This window comes from Salmo salar, chromosome ssa03 (genome assembly GCF_905237065.1).
Source record: "Salmo salar chromosome ssa03, Ssal_v3.1, whole genome shotgun sequence".
Lineage (NCBI taxonomy): Eukaryota > Metazoa > Chordata > Actinopteri > Salmoniformes > Salmonidae > Salmo > Salmo salar.
This window is the reverse complement of record NC_059444.1, coordinates 17,243,849-17,264,005: the sequence shown is the minus strand read 5'-3', so window position 1 is coordinate 17,264,005 and position 20,157 is coordinate 17,243,849. Positions and strand designations below refer to the sequence as shown.

The window sequence follows — 20,157 nt, the reverse complement described above, 5'->3', positions numbered from 1 at the left end:
GTCAGTTGCTAGGAGCAGATAAAAAGAAGCTTCATTACAGCTAATCAATATAAACCGGAGCTGCCATGGCAACAAATCGTGCAAAGCTGCAAAGTAAATGTCTCGTTGAATATTAATTTCAAATATTGAACACATTTTCTATTTACTATGCCACTGACTTTCTTTCCAGAAATCCTAGATGATTTGGAGTAGTCGGCCTATAATTTACATACAATATATAAAGTTGTATTAACGGAATCCATATTAGGAAGTCATCAGATAGTTTTGCTTCATATATGAAGTCCTAATATGGATGCCGTATCAATAGTATGGGATTTCAAACCACTATTATGAGCCACATTCACAATAGTTTAAATTTAGGTAACTGTACATGTTCTTTGTCAAGGGCATTTGTTCCACTGCTGTATAGCCCACATATAGGATTGGTTGTGAATTAAATTGGCCTAACCTTTTGGGTTGTGCAGTACTTGGCCCTACACCTTTTCTTTTCAATATATGTTTTGCTCTGTCATCATCACCAGTCTGATACATATTCAACACAACAAACATGCCTGAGTAGAACATATTTATTTAGATTAGATTATATTCAAATACATTTCACCCCACAACTTTCTCACGGTTTGGTTCTTTTACATGTTTCTACAGTGTAAGAGGTGCTGCTGCTGGGCTACTGTTACTCATAGTGACAAGATCATTAAACAAAGATCAGGTAGAATGGGACAATATCAAAACAGAAGTTAATAGTAACAAAACAGAAGAGTCTTAGGAGGTTAGAATAGTAACACAATCTGTACAAAGGAAAAACCAACACTCAGAAACTAAAATCAAAACAATACACAAATCGAACTTTAATATGATATATTTGATATTATATATAATAATTAATATATCTTTACATCTTTTTGAAAGTACCATAATGGTTGACAGTGAACATCTCCAGAATCATTCAAATGTCCCATACATTTCTAGAAAAACTAGGACAAAGTATGAAAATGTTTTTTTTTTTTTTAAATGTTAAATGCATAAAAACCATATAATCAAACTGTACATGGATAGAAACCTTTTTCTAACGGCCCATGAATACCGAAACTCTCAATGTTCAGATGATATCTATGAGACATTGAGGGGACATACAGTAAGACATTTAGGGAAACAGTACAGTCACATACAGTATAAGGGTATAAAAATGGTGTAAAAATGTCATCATGGAGAAGAACATACAACAGGAGATTTCATCAAACTGTGGTGGTATAAAAACAACTCCAACCACAATGCATTCGGGAAACTGACGTCTAGTCGTGCATCAACTATGAATCTCATTGCTGGCCTGTGAGTTTAAAACAATACTCCATATTGTACTAAACAAGTATCTGCCATATCAACATACAGTATGAATCAATACACAAAACATATAGCATATCAATTGAATGACATTTTCAAAATATACAAAAATATCAATGCTTCCACAACACATTAAAATAGAACTGAGGAATAAAAAAACACCCTCTAAAAAAACATCTTTATATTTCCATCTTACTTCCATAATAGCTCCGTTGCCTGACCGTGGCAATATTATGCTTGTTGATTGTCTGGCAAGCCCTAAGCAACATCCTTCAATCCACAAGAGAAAATTATGTTGAAACGTTTACCAAGCACACCTACAGTACACATGCACACACATGTACGGATCCATTCGCACACGTACACACAGCCGCACACCCACTTACCCACGTATTTCTAGCTAATCGCAAGAGGGATTCCTCTGAAAACTACCAATAAAGACTATACTAAAATGTCAGTGATCTTTGGATCTTCATTCTCAGGTTGGGAAAATCTAAACAGAAATAAACCCACAGAGTGACTCTGACAACATACAGTTTGGATTGCACTGGTTACAATACATAAGAAATAAACATAATACAGGTTTACACATTTGGGCTTTAGGATTCGTAATCTTTGAGGAAATAAAAATGCATATACAGCAGTATTATGTTTGTTTGATACAGTATATAAAATAAGGAATACTTTTGGGGAATTCAATGAACGCCAATAATCAGCAGAACAGAAGAGCAGCTTGGCATTTTATTGGGATGACTCATGTTCTGGAGGCAGCTCTGCAGAGTGCTCACTTGCTGGCACAGTCATAAAGTCAAACAATCGGATTTGAAACCTAAACTTAACAATAATGTTAACCAGACTGCTAACCCTAATGCCTAACCTTAAATTAAGACCAAAAAGCAAATGATTGTTTTCATGAATTTTTACGAAATAGCCAATTTTGACATTGCAGCTTGCACATCTAGAGGAAATCACTCACTTCTGCCGCCAGGGAAAGATTCATGACAATAAACGTCAAACTGCAACAGGAGAGAGAGTAGAATGAAGAGGAAGAAAGAAGGAGTAGAGAAAATGTTGATTGAAAAAATAAAATAAACTTGTAAAGCTACAGAAATATCTACAATTCCTTTGGAATGATCAGGGTGAACATAATGTTTGATTGGAAATAGTGTCATACTGTATAGATCAGGGTTGGGGTCAATTATAATTAAAGTCACTCAGTTAATTCTGGAAGTTATTTAAATATACAATTCAAAAACTGAAAATGTTTTCAGTTTACTGAGAAGTAAATTATTGAATTTCAGTTTTATGCCTGAATTGAAATGTAATTGATCCCCAACCCTAGTATAGATACACATCAACATCAGGATCTGTGTGGCCCTCCCTCTCTCTGGCGACCATGATGACTGATAAGCGAGCAGCAACCACGTCCAAACAATGTGTCATGTGACACATTCATTGTCATGTAACCTCGGCAAAAGTAATAGGATTCTAAAGAGAAAAGAAGAAGAAAAAAATGTAAAGAACAGCGAGATATCTTCAATGATTAAACACATTCCAGGATTAGACCAGAAATGCCATGCTGAAGCATTTATTAAGTATACTGATTCAGACAGATCAAACAGTAGGCTACTTGGTATCATGATGATAATTGCGGTCTCGATTTAACGGAAGAACAAGATTGCTTAAATTATTGGTCAATTTACTATAAAGTAAAAAAAAAAAAAAAACTTCTGACAAGATACAGTATAGTATTGGTCCAATTATATCTTCATCCCCAATATCTCCACCTTTCCTTTCTTCAATGATGTAACAACCCTTACATAACCATCAGCTAATGAGTCAGTTGCTTTTATTTGACCAGCTGAGGTGCTTGTAGGGCTGGATGCCACACACAAACACACGCACACACGTAGAGGTACACACGCACGCAGACACACACCAGGGTTTCCGTTAAGCAATTCTGGCTTTTGGCTGATTAAAAAAACATTTAAAGCCGATAAATAAAACTGTTGCTGGCCAAAATTAGGAAAAAAAAAGCCAAAATAATGCCTTTTAATCATTGATGGAAATACCAGTGGATGGAAATACATTTGACCATCATGCTCATCTGTCTATTGGTTGATTAGCATCTTTTAGTGGAATAAACTTGGCCTGTGTATACTTGCATTAGTCATCATGCATCTTATTTATCCAACACAACTATCACATGCGCACAGCATACAGAGCCCATCTTGAGCGGGATTTCTCCTGCTGCTACTCAGCTGGTTGCTGCTGGAGTAAAATATGTTTTTATAAGCCCATTCATTTCACAACAATTCTAAATACAATCCTGTGTTAAAAACTGTTTTGGTGCACGATTAAAAAGAGCTACTATTTTATTTCTCAACTGGTAATTGAAGCGCGCCTCCCATTCACCATTCAAGTGCAGGCAACAGGATATCAGCGCGTCACCCACCCCTTTACAATGTGAGCTGGAGGCAGTATGCATTTTGAAAACATACTTAATTGTTTGAAACCTGAATGTTTTATTTCATATTATGAGGAATTATGAGTTTTAACTTTCTTCAAAGTAGCCTATAGGCTAAATGGGACCATGGAAACACGAATGCAATTATTTTATAAAGACTTTATAGGCAGCGCGTGAGTTTCAAGTCTGGGGTAGCTTACAATTTATCATACCATTTCTTCTGTTCTGAGTGCCAGTTCTGATTTTCATATGCACATTTTTATGGAACAGTTTCATTTCAATAATAATGTTTTAGTTTCTCAAAATCATTGTAATGTGATTAATCATAAGAATTAAAATTATATTAATCAAAAAATGTGAGATCACCAGCCTCTGCGGCTAAAGAAATGAGCGCATGGAACTTATAACCTATAGGTCAATGCAGCAGTAAGACCATAACTTCCATTGCTCTTTCACACCAAGGATTGGTGATTATCGAGGGGGAGATGGTTGGAAAGCTTTTTCAAATAGCCTACTGTGAGGATGTATTAGTTTTAATATACTATCATTTGAAATGGATGTACTTGTATGCATGCTCAGGCGTGAGCGCTCCTTCAACATTATCAGGACAGAGAAACCAGACATGCTCATTGCTCACACGTAGCACTCCAAACAAACAATGAAAAAAATTGACAAAACTCGTAAATGATGGTTATGAAATAAACCAAAACATGTTTCTTACAAGTCTAGCAGGGTGTGAACTCTGCAAACAATATTTCCACTCCAAGAATGAGAACGGTAAATGACTGTAATTAATACATGCCTTAACAGAAATGAATGTAACCAAATAACGGGGATTAACGGTACATTTACTACCGGTGACATATGTAATGGGGAATTGATCAAATAAATGTATAAAAACGGCAAATAATTCACACAATAAAACAATGAATCTCCCGAGTGGCACATGGGTCTAAGGCACTGCATTGCAGTGTTGCGGCGTCACTACATGGCGGCGCACAACTGTCCCAGCGTCATCCGGGTTAGGGGAGGGTTTGGCCCGGGGGGCTTTACTTGGCTCATCGCACTCTAGTGACTCCTTGTGGTGGGCCGGGCACCTGCAGGCTGACCTCAGTCATCAGTTGAACGGTGTTTCCTCAGACACATTGGTGCAGCTGGCTTCCGGGTTAAGCGAGCGGGTGTTAAGAAGCGCGGCTTGGCGGGTCATGTTTTGGAGGACGCAGGACTCGACCTTCGCCTTTCCCGAGCCCGTTGGGGATTTGCAGCGATGAGACAAAATCGTAATGACGAAATTGGGGAAAAAAAGGGGTTAAAAATTACAACAAAAAAAACAATGAATGCGCAAGAATTGGCAGGAGACAGACTTGCCTATACCTTCGTCACTTACCCCTTCCCTTCTTCTTGTCTCAACATTTTCAATTATACTCAAGACACATTTTCCTCACACGTTTTAGATGCTTTTCACTGACAGTAACAACTCAATAATTAGCTAGGTCTATTGCCAGGTGCACTGCACAAATTGAGGGCTCAACAAATAGGCATCAACCTAGGAGCTTGTTATTTGAAACAATCCACAGTCATTTAAAATACGTTAATGATCCTCGATTCCTCTGTGGCTAAGTCATGCTTTCTGGTGAGCTATTTTTAATGATTTTATTTCCATATAGACAGGAGTAATTAAATAATTTTGGCAAATTTACAGAGCCTTTAAAAAGTATTTTGACCCCTTGACATATTCCACATTTTGTTGTGTTGCAGCCTGAATTAAAAATTGATTGAATTGATTTAGTTTCTCATCCATCTACACAAAACACCCCATCATGAAAAAGTCAAAACATGCTTTTAGAAATGTTTGAAAATGTATTGAAAATGAAATACAGAAATATCTAATTTACATAATTATTCACACCCCTGAGTCAATACATGTTAGAATCACCTTTGACAGGGATTACAGCTGTGAGGCTTTCTGGGTAAGTCTCAAAGAGGTTTACATACCTGGATTGTACAATATGTGCCCATTATTCGTTTCAGAATTCCTCAAGATCTGTCAAATTGGATGTTGATCATTGCTAGACAACCATTTTCAAACTTTACCATAGATTTTCTAGCATATTTAAGTCAAAACTGTAACTCAGCCACTCAGGAACATTCACTGTCTTCTTGGTAAGCAACTCCAGTGTAGATTTGGCCTTGTGTTTTAGGTTATTGTCCTGCTGAAAGATCAATTAATCTCCCAGTGTCCAGTGGAAAGCAGACTGAACCAGGTATTCCTCTAGGACTTTGCCTGTGCTTAGTACCATTCCGTAAATGTTTTTATCCTGAAAAGCTCCCAAGTCCTTAACTATTACAAGCATACCCAAAACATGACGCAGCCACCACTTGAAAATATGGAGAGTGGTACTCAGTAACACGTTGTATTGGATTTGCCCCAAACATAAAATGTATTCAGGACAAAAAGTGAATTTCTTTGCCCCATTTTTTGCAGTATTACTTTAGTGCCTTGTTGCAAACAGGATGCATGTTTTGGAATATTTATTCTATACTTCTTTTCACTCTTTCAATGATGTTAGTATTGTGGAATAACAACAATGTTGCTTATCCATCCTCAGTGTTCTATCACAGCCATTAAACTCTATCACAGCCATTAAGCGGTTTCCTTCCTCTCCGGCAATTGAGTTAGGAAGAACGCCTGTATCTTTGTAGTGACTGGGTTACACCATCCAAGGTGTAATTAATAACTTCACCATGCTGAAAGGGATATCAATGTCTGCTTATTTTTTTTTGACCCATCTACCAATAGGTGCCCTTCTTTGCAAGGCATTGGAAAACCTCTCTGGTCTTTATGATTGAATCTGTGTTTGAAATTCACTGCTCGACTGAGGGACCTTACAGATGTGTGGGGTACAGAGATGATTTAGTCAATAAAAAAAGAAGAGAGTCCATGTAACTTATGTGACATTGGCACTTTTTAGTCCTGAACGTATTTAGGCTTGCCATAACAAAGGGGTTGACTACTTACTGACTCTTGACATTTCTGCTTTTCATTTTTAATTAATTTCCCAAAAATTCAAAAAAGCAGTATTTCACTTTGACACTATGGGGGAGTGTGTGTAGGCCAGTGACACGAAAATCTAAAGTTAATCAATACTAAATTCAGACTGAAACACAATAACATGTGAAAAAAGTCAAGGGGTGTGAATACTTCCTGAAGGCACTGTATTTTCATTTACTTCCCTACTGGACCCACCGCTATGCCATTTCTTTCCTGTTCTATTGGTTTTCATATCGACTTTCTTTTGTTGTCTGGAAGCCAAAGGCGCAATCCTAGTCATATTAGCAACTCATTGTAGTTGTTGCATCTTTAGATCTTCCCTCTTTCTAAGTTTCAAACAGACATTTTTATCTCTGTCACATATGGAACCACTTTAAGGTGCACTGTTAAGAATGGTGTTTTCCTGTGAATTGCATTTTGGCAATTAGTTGCATGTTCTGTCAAGATGCATTACCATGCACATGGGTCCGTTAAATTTCTCAAATGGCCAGTAAATTAAAATCTTCCCGGTCCCTCTGACACACACACACACACACACACACACACACACACACACACACACAGGGCCTGCATGAAGTTGAAGCTAACATACTGTACAGCTTCTGGTTTGCCTCTAAGCATATAACAAAGCTCCTGGAGATGAATGATTTAGTCTTTGGAGGCCCTATAGTGGTAAGGAATGCTAGGCCAAATAATGTCGCTGACCACCTTGGTAGTCTTGATGAAGTGCCTTGTGGAGACCAGGTGCTCCACCTATATGAATCCACAATGAGTCCAGGGGAAGTTACATTGGGCCATTCGTCAAAGCAAAAGAGGATGCCTTCATCTCGCTAACATGAGGTGTGTGAGGTGAATAAGGAGGCGGATATGTGGAGAGGTGTGTGTGTGTGCGTGCATGCGTACGATGAACAAAGCCTTAATGGCAAGAATGATCAAATTTGTAGTAGGTTAGGTTTGAGGGACAAGATGTACTTTAGGTGTACTATAGAAATCAAACATCCAATGGAAAGCAGTTTCACTCAGTGTACAATGTAGAGTTGCGGCAAGGAGGATATATCTAAATGCATTTCCACACTGAATGCATTGCCACACTCAACATCAACATGGCCATAGGCCATCTGGAAACAGAGTACAGAAGGTGACCCAAATACATCTGACACATTAGGATGTTTTAGAAAATCCTTTAGAGACAGGCTCACTGCTCCCCAGACTGCCTGACTGCCTGGCTGCCTGACTTCCTGCTACAGCATTCAGAGATTTGAACTGAGTTCATTAATAAACATCCCATAATCAAGCCAGTTGTTAGTACTGAAGGATATCATGTCTTACTACTAATACAAAAAGTAATACTAATATTGAAAAGGCAAAATTTGTATTTTAAAGGGCATTATATTTTCATCCGGAAAAAACTATCATTTCATATGGGATACATGAATTCAACTGAAAACAATAAACAAAACAGAATTATGTCATTAGACAAAAACTTGGTGTTGTGAAACATGTATCCCCATCCATCTACAAACACTGTGTATTCCAGCAGTGTCACGGCTGTTCAAAGGAGCGGACCAAAGCGCAGCGTTTTCGTAGTTCCACATCTTTATTTAATAGTGAAACGTGATGCAATACATAAATACTTAAACTAACCAGAAAACAACAAACCGTGACGCAGAGAGGGAAAAAACACACTACTCAAAATATAATCACCCACAAGGACAGGTGGGACAAACATCAACTTAAATATGGCCTCCAATTAGAGACAACAACAACCAGCTGCCTCTAATTGGAGGTCATGCCAAACAACGACCAACATGGAAATACAAATACTAGAACTGAACATAGACATACAAAAACAGATAAACACCCCCTGTCACGCCCTGACCACTCTACCATAGAAAATAACAACTTACTATGGTCAGGACGTGACAAGCAGAGTGTTCTTCTCTCCTGTCAGTTATAGGGTTACTCTAGCTTCCAATGGTCTGAACAGTGATCTCCTGTCAGTTATAGGGTTACTCTCGCTTCCAATGGTCTGAACAGTGATCTCCTGTCAGTTATAGGGTTACTCTAGCTTCCAATGGTCTGAACGGTGATCTCCTGTCAGTTATAGGGTTACTCTAGCTTCCAATGGTCTGAACGGTGATCTCCTGTCAGTTATAGGATTACTCTAGCTTCCAATGGTCTGAACAGTGATCTCCTGTCAGTTATAGGGTTACTCTAGCTTCCAATGGTCTGAACGGTGATCTCCTATCAGTTATAGGATTACTCTAGCTTCCAATGGTCTGAACAGTGATCTCCTGTCAGTTATAGGGTTACTCTAGCTTCCAATGGTCTGAACGGTGATCTCCTGTCAGTTATAGGGTTACTCTAGCTTCCAATGGTCTGAACAATGTTCAAATCAATAAACAGCAAATGGGCAACTTAGTCCAATTTCTCTCACTCACACACACACACACACACACACACACACACACACACACACACACACACACACACACACACACACACACACACACACACACACACACACACACACACACACACACACACACACACACACACACACACACACACACACAGTTTATACCAGCATGGCTTTTGTAGTTATCAAAACACTTTGTACAGACAGGGAACAGAGCCAGGTTTATACACCGTGTGTGGTTCCCCCAATGTAACACCGTGTGTGGTTCATCCCAATGTAACACCGTGTGTGGTTCATCCCAATGTAACACCGTGTGTGGTTCATCCCAATGTAACACCGTGTGTGGTTCATCCCAATGTAACACCGTGTGTGGTTCATCCCAATGTAACACCGTGTGTGGTTCATCCCAATGTAACACCGTGTGTGGTTCATCCCAATGTAACACCGTGTGTGGTTTATCCCAATGTAACACCGTGTGTGGTTTATCCCAATGTAACACCGTGTGTGGTTTATCCAATATATCCAGTACCCACCACGCACTAGGCTTCCAGTGCGTCAGCCCAGTCCAACCCGTCCTGTTTCCGCTCCACGCACTAGCCCTAAGGTGTGTGTTTCAAAGCTGGCATATCCAGTACCAGCACCACGCACTAGGCTTCCAGTGCGTCAGCCCAGTCCAACCCGTCCTGTTTCCGCTCCACGCACTAGCCCTAAGGTGTGTGTTTCCAGTCTGGCATATCCAGTACCAGCACCACGCATCAGGCTTCCAGTGCGTCAGCCCAGTCCAGTACGTCCTGTTCCCGCTCCACGCACTAGCCCTAAGGTGTGTGTCTCCAGTATGGTACCTCCATTACCAGCACCACAAACCAGGCTTCAGTGCGTCAGCCCAGTCCAGCACGTCCTGTCCATGTTCCTCGTACTAGCCATGTGGTGCGTGTCCTTAGTCTGGCACGTCCTAAGCCAGCCCCACGCACCAGGCCTTCCGGCAACAGTGCCTCGTCCAGAACTTCCGGCAACAGTGCCTCATCCAGAGCTTCCGGCGACAGTGCCCCGGAGAGAGACGGCCCACTGTTCAGAGCCAGGTGAGTCACCCTACAGTCCAGAGCTCCTAGAGTCACCCTACAGTCCAGAGCTCCTAGAGTCACCCTACAGTCCAGAGCTCCTAGAGTCACCCTACAGTCCAGAGCTCCTAGAGTCACCCTACAGTCCAGAGCTCCTAGAGTCACCCTACAGTCCAGAGCTCCTAGAGTCACCCTACAGTCCGGGGTCGACAGAGAGGGACATCACTGTAGAGACAGTTTATGAGGGGAGTGAGCCAGGGGTGGAGTGGGGTCTGTGTCCGGCTCCTGAGCCACCTCCTGAGGGGGGAGTATTGGGGTTAGGGGGGGGTGTTGCAGGAACACCGTCGGTGACGGTGGCCACCCTCCCTTCCCTCCCATGTACTGTTGGGGATTTATTCGTGTTTTGGGGGTTATTTGTTGTTGTTTTTGTGTGTGAGGTGCATCCGGGGTCTGCACCTTTGGGGGAGGGGGGGAGGGGGGGGTAATGTCATGTTCTGACCAGTATGAGGGTTATTTTGTTAGTGTAGACTGGTCAGGACGTGGCAGAGGGTATTTGGTTTATGTGGTTCGGGGTGTGTGTATTATGTAGAGGGTAGTTGATTTATGTATTCCTGGGTTTTTTGGTCACTGCTCTGTTAGTCTATGTTCTTTCTAGTTAGTCTGTTTCTATGTTTAGTTAATTGGGGTGTGGACTCTCAATTGAAGGCAGGTGTTGTCTAGTCCTATATATTAGGGTGTGTTTGTGTTTGTAATTTGTGGGAGGTTGTCACTTGAATTGCTGTTGTTTGCCTTTAAGTCTGTATTCGTCGTCCATCGTTTTGTTTTGTTTGGTATAAGTGTTTATTAAAAAGTTAATTATGAGCACTCAACCCGCTGCGCCTTGGTCCATTCCTGACGACCGTCGTTACACAATGTAACAATGTGTGTGGTTTATCCCAATGTAACACCGTGTGTGGTTTATCCCAATGTAACACCGTCTGTGGTTTATCCCAATGTAACACCGTCTGTGGTTTATCCCAATGTATCAATGTGTGTGGTTTATCCCAATGTAACAATGTGTGTGGTTTATCACATTGTGTGTGGTTTATCACATTGTGTGCGGTTTATCCCAATGTGTGTGGTTTATCCCAATGTGTGTGGTTTATCCCAATGTAACAATGTGTGTGGTTTATCCCAATGTAACAATGTGTGTGGTTTATCCCAATGTAACAATATGTGTGGTTTATCCCAATGTAACAATGTGTGTGGTTTATCCCAATGTAACAATGTGTGTGGTTTATCCCAATGTAACAATGTGTATGGTTTATCCCAATGTAACAATGTGTATGGTTTATCCCAATGTAACAATGTGTATGGTACAGTATGATCATGATCACCTGTATGAATCTATTTAGGAAGATAGACATTAGCAGACAGACACTGTCTCCCTCAGGGACTGGGATTGTGGACTCTTGGCTGAGACATTGAAAGAGCTTAAAATAATTGTACCTGCACAAGATATAACTCCATAAGACTCAAGTTAGACACAGTACTTTGTATTCCAAACACACATGTATATTGTTTTTATCCATTTTCATACACCCTCACACCACGGAAATGGTGGAAATGTTGATATTTCTATACAGAGAATGGAAAATAGAATGCATCTGATGTGTCTTTCTGTATGGTGGGCACAGGAGAATTGGCTGACGCTAAAATGCAAAGTACACTAGGAAAGTGTACCTAGCAGAGCCGGGAGGGAGCACAGTATGTTGTACTTAGCCTACTACAGTTAAATGTGTCTGCCAGTACCTGTGAGGCTATGTACTTCTCCATTGTGTTGTCCATGATCCTGGGCTGGCCCATCATAGGAATACTGCTGACCACGCTCTCCTCCGGCGGGATCTCATTCAGCAGGCTCTTCCCTTTGAAGTTCTGCACCACCCCTAGAACCTACACTCACATCCACAGCAGAGACAAAGAGAGGGAGAGAGGGAGAGAGAGAGATAAGGAACATAGATACTGTACAGATATAGGATCTTAATTTGATCACCCTGTTGCAGAAAACATATTTTATGTGTAGTATGAGGTTTAAAAAGGCTTCTGATGTTTTAATTTCCACTTTAAAATGACAGACTTGATTTTCCCTTACAAAAAATGTATCAACCCCTACAAAAATGTACATTAATTCACATTTCCTGTTACTGGCTTGCTGCAGGATTATTTTCCTGCTGTAGCAAACTGGCTCCTACATCTGTAGTTAGTAAGTAAGTTAGTTAGGAGGATATGGAGATAGAGAGACCCTATGGCGTTTTTTTGCAGAGCAGATTTCCTTTCTCTTCTCGTAACAAGGGTTACATAAGTCCTTTTTCCAAAGATAAAGGATTCGCATGACTTGCCCAAAAATATGAATTCAATCAGAGCTGTGTGTGCGTGTGTGTGTGTGTTTGAATGCATGCGCGCCTGTGTGTGTGTGTGTGTGTGTGTGTGTGTGTGTATGTGTGTGCATGCGTGTGTCCTCAAGGAGTTCCATCCATTACCAGAGCCCAAATGAGCTTTTTGTATTTGACTACTATCTAAGGCAATGTTCAGACAGAGTAGAAATGCAACTCAGAGAACAATATCATCTAAAGGGACTCTTCCATTACCATTACAGGCCAAAGAGCCCCGCAGTCATTTGTTGAATTACATCCCAAATAAATAAATAATACTGTATACGTGGTAGTTATTTTCAGTATGTGTTCAGCACACTTCCATTATCTCAGCAGGTTGCTGTAGCACGCAGCATAAAAACCTGCCTCAGCTTGAGATATGGCATGTTATACAACTTCAAATGTGGTAATAACCGTTTGTGCGAAAATTACGATCTCACACCACAGCACTAAATTCTCCAGACACAGGCGTGACTGAACATTGCATGTGAGAGTGGATAACACAAGCAGGGTACAAGCATATAGCCAGTGAACAAATATAGTGCACATCAGAGGTAAAAGACATGTGTGCGGTAATGTGAGATACATACAGTATGTTGTGTACACACCCAGAAAGAACACACTCTACATATAAACACATCAAATCTGCTAATCCCATTTTCACGTGAAATAGCTGTTTTCACATGTTCAGTTTAAATTTCAGACGTGAAACCATAATTATAGTTCACATGTTAACGCCACCTATTCACATGGGAGAAGAATAACATTTTCACCTCAGATATGAAATTTGCAGTTTTACATGTTAAAAACATTCACGTGAAATCGGATATGAAGTTTCACAAGTGAAAATCTCACTTTCACATGTGAAATTGCAAGTTCACATGTGAAATTCAATCACATTTGAAAATCAAATTCACATGTAAGAAAACTCCACAGATGTGAAAAACACTCACATGTAAAAATCACATTTACAGTTTCACATGTGAATAACTTCCACTTGTGATTGTTTTTTACACGTTAACTTTGTGGTGGTTAATTTCTGTATTATCAAATGAGGAGAGAAACTTATCACACAAGTCAGAGTTATACTTAAACTGAATCTTTATTAGTGAGAGCTTTGCAATAGCGATGGCTGGTCGACGAATCACCCTCAGATAATTAATTGAGAGCCACAACACAAAGGCTACTGAGATCTTTAATAGCAAAGATCCACCCCCTAGTCTACATAATAAACAACAGATGTTTGGAATGGGTCACAATGTGAGACTTTTTAAATGAGAAAGGAGTATCCCGTAGCCAGATAGCATTCACTATAAATTATCGTTCAGTTTGGTCCCTAAGACGAGGTTCCGATCTAGTTCCTAGTACTTCATAGCACAAAAACACCAACTCATCCAACGGCATAAATCAATTGTCAACTCCAGATACTCCCATCTCAAGTAAAACCCTTCTTGACCACACACCTGGACAAGCTCACTGAGGGGAGTGAGCCTTTAGGTCATACACTATCCCAGGATAAGTGCAACATCAGAGATGACATACAATGGTTCCAGATACTACCACACACATCCCCCAATGCCAAAGGAGGGAGTGACTGGCACACAGACATTGTGGAGACAAGTAATTTGTTCCCCATTAATCACGCCATCCCTTCACGGTTTAAGAATAGGTAAAGATATATTCACATATGAAGACAATGTTCCCTCCTGTCCTCTTCCCTTTCTGATATTCTGCATAGCACCAGGGACATGTGAAAGACAAGCCTGACCTCTCCCCTCTCTGGGCCCCAGGTGACTGAGCACCAGCTGAGGGAAGAAGTGCAACTGCCAACACCAGAGTCCGAAAGTATACATTCTAATAACAAGTATATCACATCAGCATATTATGCAGATAAGACATCTTAATTATCTATGTTACCCAACTAATTCTGATTCTTCCGCCACAACTTGCAATTCCAGATGTAAAAGTGAAACTGATTTGCATTTCTATATGTAAGAAAATCTCACTTTCACATGTGGAATTGCAAGTTCACATATGGAGTTGAAATAATGTTATTCTCCACACGTGAAAAGATGGTGTTAACATGTTGCAGTTGCAATGTTTTTACTGGTAGAATTTGGGTGACCACATCTAAAAATCGCAAATGCGGGACAAGGGAACGGTTTTGCAAAGCAGGGTCGGTCCTGGTCAGTCCCAAGATGGGAGACCAGATGTAGCTGGAAGTGGTGAAAATAAACGAGGGGTCAAAACATTTTTACAAGGGAAAACTGTCTGACTTTCAATCACAAAAACATTTTTGTGAATTGTTCACACGTGTCCCGAAAACCATATATTTATTTTTTCAAGTTCTTTACACCTGTGCTTTCTTGCTGATAATGCGTGATAAGCGTCTGCTAGCCTGTTATTTGATCTCAGAAATCCCATGCTGGTCCATAGCCACGTATCCCCTTTCCCCTTTCAGTCTAGTTAACTAGGCCATACTAGGTTAGTGTCCCGAATGGAACCCTATGCTCTACATTGTGCACTACGTCTGACCAGGGCCCATAGTGTAGTTTATCATTTTGGACAGAACCTAGCACAACCCTCCACCTCTCTTCTACCCAGGGAAAAACTACACTACAACTCTCCATCTATGCTGGAAAAAATGTATGATTTGCTAGTCTTTGAAGTATGTGCTAGTAGTAATTTGGAGTTGTTGAGGATAAACATGTTGAGAAACAACAACCTAGCGCTAAATGTATCCACACCCAATTTGTAATCCACAACCAGTTCAGCTAGATTTCTCCACAGAATAGTGCTCTGAAATCTGAGAAACGCTTGTTCATACTCACTCTATTAAAAAACACACCATAGAATAACGTTGTATTGCAGAGATATCACAGGAATCCACTCATACAGGAGCTCACTTGAACTGTCCTAAACAGCTCCACAAGGCCCCACTGCATTCACCTGACCCAATTAGCCAGCCATACGAGGAAGAAAACCCTCGCAGGACTGAGCCATTGCCAGGGATATGCAGGGTTTCCATCAACATCTAGATAGTTAAATGAGGATCTCGGTAGTAGATTCAGGATCAGATGGTCATCACAAGTTACCATAGCCACAAAGTCATAAACCCTGACTATTTCGATAATTTCGCTTCTTAAAATGTGATTATAAACCTAACCCTAACTTTAACCATAACCTTAACCACACTGCTAACTTCATGCCTAACCTTAAATGAAGACCAAAAAGCTCATTTTTGTTTTCATGAATATAGCCAATTTTGACTTTGTGTCTAGCTAGTGGAAACCAGATCAAACTAATCCATGTCTTAATCTCAATCATTGGAAGGAAACAGTAAAACAGGCCTTAGATCAGCGCTTAGGGGCAACTTCATCCTACATCTTGTTGTTATCCCTGGCCATTCTCCTCTAAAATAGGAGCCTTGTGGCAATATGAAACAACATGAGTAACCTGTGCCACCTAGGAGATGGTGAGAGAGAAGGGACACAGGCAAGCACAGGGTAATATTCATTTAGTTTCAAATTGAATACACCCCAGGCAGATACACACGTATACTTGTCTGACTCAGTGATACCTGGGGAACCTATTAAAGTTCATAAATTCATCAAGACTAAAATATAAAGCACATCTTTCCATTGTGTTCCCTTCTGGATTCTTCAGAATGAATATGAAACCCCATAACTCCATCTGGTATGTACCGGTACTCTGATGTTTGGTTGTTGTTGTGGTTGGACATATCAACACTGAAAACACCTGATGCCCCCATCATCTATCCAAATGAGTTTTCCCTTGATGTTGGCAGCATGGGAAAATGATTTTGCACCGTCTGTGGCTTTTGAAAGACTTGGACAGGGATTTGACACGGCCTCACAACACACAGAGAAAAACACTGGTCCAAACAAGTCTATCGGTCAAAGGGGGAGATAACAAGTTCCCATTCATCTAATATAAAATATTCATAGAGCCTTCTTTTCTATTGCCTCACCAATGTAAGTTCAAGAACAGAATTACTCCTCACTTTATCATGCAAATGAATATACAGTATGTAGATGACTTGACTTGGACCAGAAAAAAGTAATGACGGCGTGATCATATTTTAGATTAAAATGAAAGAAATTGAAGAACTGACAGTGAGACTGTCATAACATGATTTTACACATGTAGCAAATACAAAACAAACACTTGTACAGAGTTCAAACAACAAACATATACATTTGAAAATGGCGAGGGCCTCATCATGAAGAGAGTGTGTAAAAAAACGTAATATGTAATAAGCATGTTATAAGCATGGCACAAATGTGTAATAAGCATGTAATAAACATGTAATAAGCAGTAATACACATTTAATAAACATGTAATAAGTATGTTAAGCATGTAATAAACATGAGTATGTAATGAGCATGTAACAGGATTTAACAAACACATTCACAGAACTGCTCCTTCTATCTTTAAACAGAAGTCTCTTTAAACATCTAGTATAATCTAGTATAAAGACATTGGTTCACTCACCATGAAGACTGCTATTGCCCCTCCGATGATGAACCCGGCGATGACGTCACACCAGTGGTTGCGGTACTCCACTACCCTGTTGATTCCTGTGAGGAAGGCCAGACACATAAGTCCCAGAGATAGGAGTGGCTTGGCCAGCTTGGTCCCCTTGGCCTTCACTTTTAACGTGATGTACATCTGCAGCAGGGAGACAAACACACACACACACACAACAGTACTCAGTTTGATAGTATGTTAAGTGTTGTCATGATGTTGGCCTGAGTGGGGGAGGTTTATTACCTCCATAAATACCTTTCCCCTTTTTCCTCTCTCTACTCTACCGATGTGACTATTGAAAATCCCTTCGTTAACATTGAGAGAGAGTCTGGTGACATCAAAAGATGGGAACGGAACCATATTTCGGTAATCCAACCAGCTGAAAATATGCGTTGGTACTAAATGAATATGATGCCAGATCAGGTGGCGTCTGAGACATTATTACTGATGATAGGATGACAAACTATCTTGGAAAGTCTACACATTCTAGTTATCAGATTCACATGGAATTGTGCAATTTAAATGTTTAAATATGAAACTATTTGTGAAAAGATTAAATGTAATTTGAGTTTCCAAATTAGATTATTGGGTTTTCATGAGTGAACTATGCTCAACTCATTGGTCCTGCCCATGTGAACAGACATTGGTTCTAAACTATGAAACACGCCATTCTCTCCCCTCCTATATAAGCCCTTGACGAAAATGTAACTTCCTGTTCCAAGGACGTGTGGACTTGAGGTCCCCACATTGAAAGGACAAAGACCACCTACAGAACTAAGCCAACCTCAGCAAGAATCTAACGAAATTAGCATCGAATTTCAATGTGAAGGTGACGATCTACACGCCGGAAGGATGAATTTCGACTATACCGGACAGAATATAGCATGAGCATATAGCATGGCAACTTGGTATGACCTTTGAACTCTTTCACTAAAGAAGTGATATCTTCTAGCTGTCGCATTAGCGCAGCAACTGTAGACGTGGGCTAGGAGAGGACGGACAGTCTCTGTTCTACCATACAACGACAGTACTACCAAGTATCCATTGTACCACGCTCCAATTCACCACTAAACATTCTTCAGAGGACCAGAGATCCATAAAGGACAAACCGGTCTTCCATCGATGACCAATCTACTGAAGCGCAGCTCAGAGTAAATATTTATTGCATTCTCCTTTTTCAAATGGACGGTTATTTAGAATGCATAAGATTCTGTATTTACGATAGCATAGCTTCTCCCTTTGTTACTCAGTCTTCCCGCTCTTTCACTCAAACCCAACCCCCTCTCTTTGTGTAACCAGCCGTCGTATCTGTTCCGTCCACCAGGGACGTTTTCTTTATGGCATAATTTGGAATCAATGTATGATCAATGTGTGATTATTTAGATATTTCGTAAATAAATAATTAAACCAAATTTTGTATTGCTGATTCAACTTGTTAGCCAGGGTTCGTGAAGATAACCAAGAATTTACAACTTTCAGATGAGACTGAATAAAGTGACGATTAAATATTGACTGCTATTGATGTAAAATATTATTAGGTCTTTAAGAGTTTATTCGGAAGATAACAGCTCTATAAACATTCTTTCGTGGTGCCCCGACTTTCTAGTTAATTACGTTCACCTGATTAGCTTAATCAGGTAATATTAATTACAGAGAAATGATTTTATAGAATAGCATGTCATATCACTTAATCCGGCATAGCCAAAGACACGACAGTGTGTAAGGGGGAGATACTCAAGGGTAATTTGCAATGAGCATTAATTATTAAGAGACCATCACATTTTTGGGAGGGCTTATAATTTAACTATAAGATAATTGGTCACGTTCAAGATCCTCAAATCAGTGATGCATTGTGGATAAATTGTGACTGACCTACAAATAATAATGAGTAGTTATTAATGAAGCAAGGTGATTTGTTGATCAGTCAGTTGCGACTCGCCTGCAATGCCGGCTGCAATTTCGAACAACTTCATTGTCTCTGTAGTTCATTTGCTGAAAGAAAGGTACTATTGCTGAATCTGCCACTAAAGGTTAATTACGTTTACATTTTAAATGATTTTGCAGTTTCAATTTAGTTGGATATGAGAGAAACTTTTGCTCCAGTAACATTTGGAAACGACTTGCTGCGTCATTGTTTCTGCCCTTCCAGCTCACCTCCAGTCCTTCGCTCCTTTAGCAACCAGCACTACTCTAGCGAAAACATTGGAAATAATTAAGCGAATAGAAATATTGTCTTCTAGGCATTCCAATGTTATTCTGGACACATCAGCCACTCATCTACGGTAGAGTTAAAGTTAATTCGCCCCGAAGCCCCATGTTAAGTAGAGGTCCAATTTCATTGAGAGAAACGTGCATTCGGAAAGCATTCAAACCCCTTGAATTTTTACACATTTGGTTACATTACAGCCTTATTCTAAAATTGATTAAATTGTTTTCCCCATCATCAACTTACACACAATACCCCATAATGACAAAGCAATTTTTTTTAATCTCAAATGAATCACAAATAAAAAACTGAAATATGATGTATTCAGACCCTTTACTCAGTACTTTGTTGAAGCACCTTTGGCAGCGATTAAAGCCTTGAGTCTTCTTGAATATGACACTACAAGCTTGGCACACCTGTATTTGGAGAGTTTCTCCCATTCTCCTCTGCATATCCTCTCAAGCTCTGTCAAGTTGGATGGGGAGCTGCGCAGCTACAGTATTTATAAGTCCGGGCTCTGGCTGGGCCACTGAAGGAAATCCAAAGACTTGTCCCAAAGCCACTCTTTGCTGTGTGCTTAGGGTTGTTGTCCTGTTGGAAGGTGAACCTTTGCCCCAGTCTGAGTTCCTGAGCGCTCTGGAGCAGGTTTTCA

General features: G+C 40.2%; 1 protein-coding gene across 2 annotated transcripts in view; it reads right to left on the bottom strand.

Annotated features, from left to right (window-relative positions):
* Positions 1-550: 550 nt before the first annotated feature.
* Positions 551-20,157, bottom strand: part of LOC106599133 (phospholipid phosphatase-related protein type 5-like) — a 46,006-nt gene continuing 26,399 nt past the window's right edge. The window contains exons 4-6 of one of the 2 annotated variants that reach the window (XM_014190221.2): positions 17,264-17,440; positions 12,129-12,269; positions 551-2,829 (exon numbers count right to left, since the gene is read on the bottom strand). In XM_014190221.2, coding sequence (XP_014045696.1) covers positions 2,800-2,829; positions 12,129-12,269; positions 17,264-17,440 — 348 coding nt within the window. In that variant the 3' untranslated portion in view covers positions 551-2,799. Of the gene's footprint in view, positions 2,830-11,193; positions 12,270-17,263; positions 17,441-20,157 lie in introns of those variants that run through there. The other variant, XM_014190220.2, reaches the window with a different exon arrangement.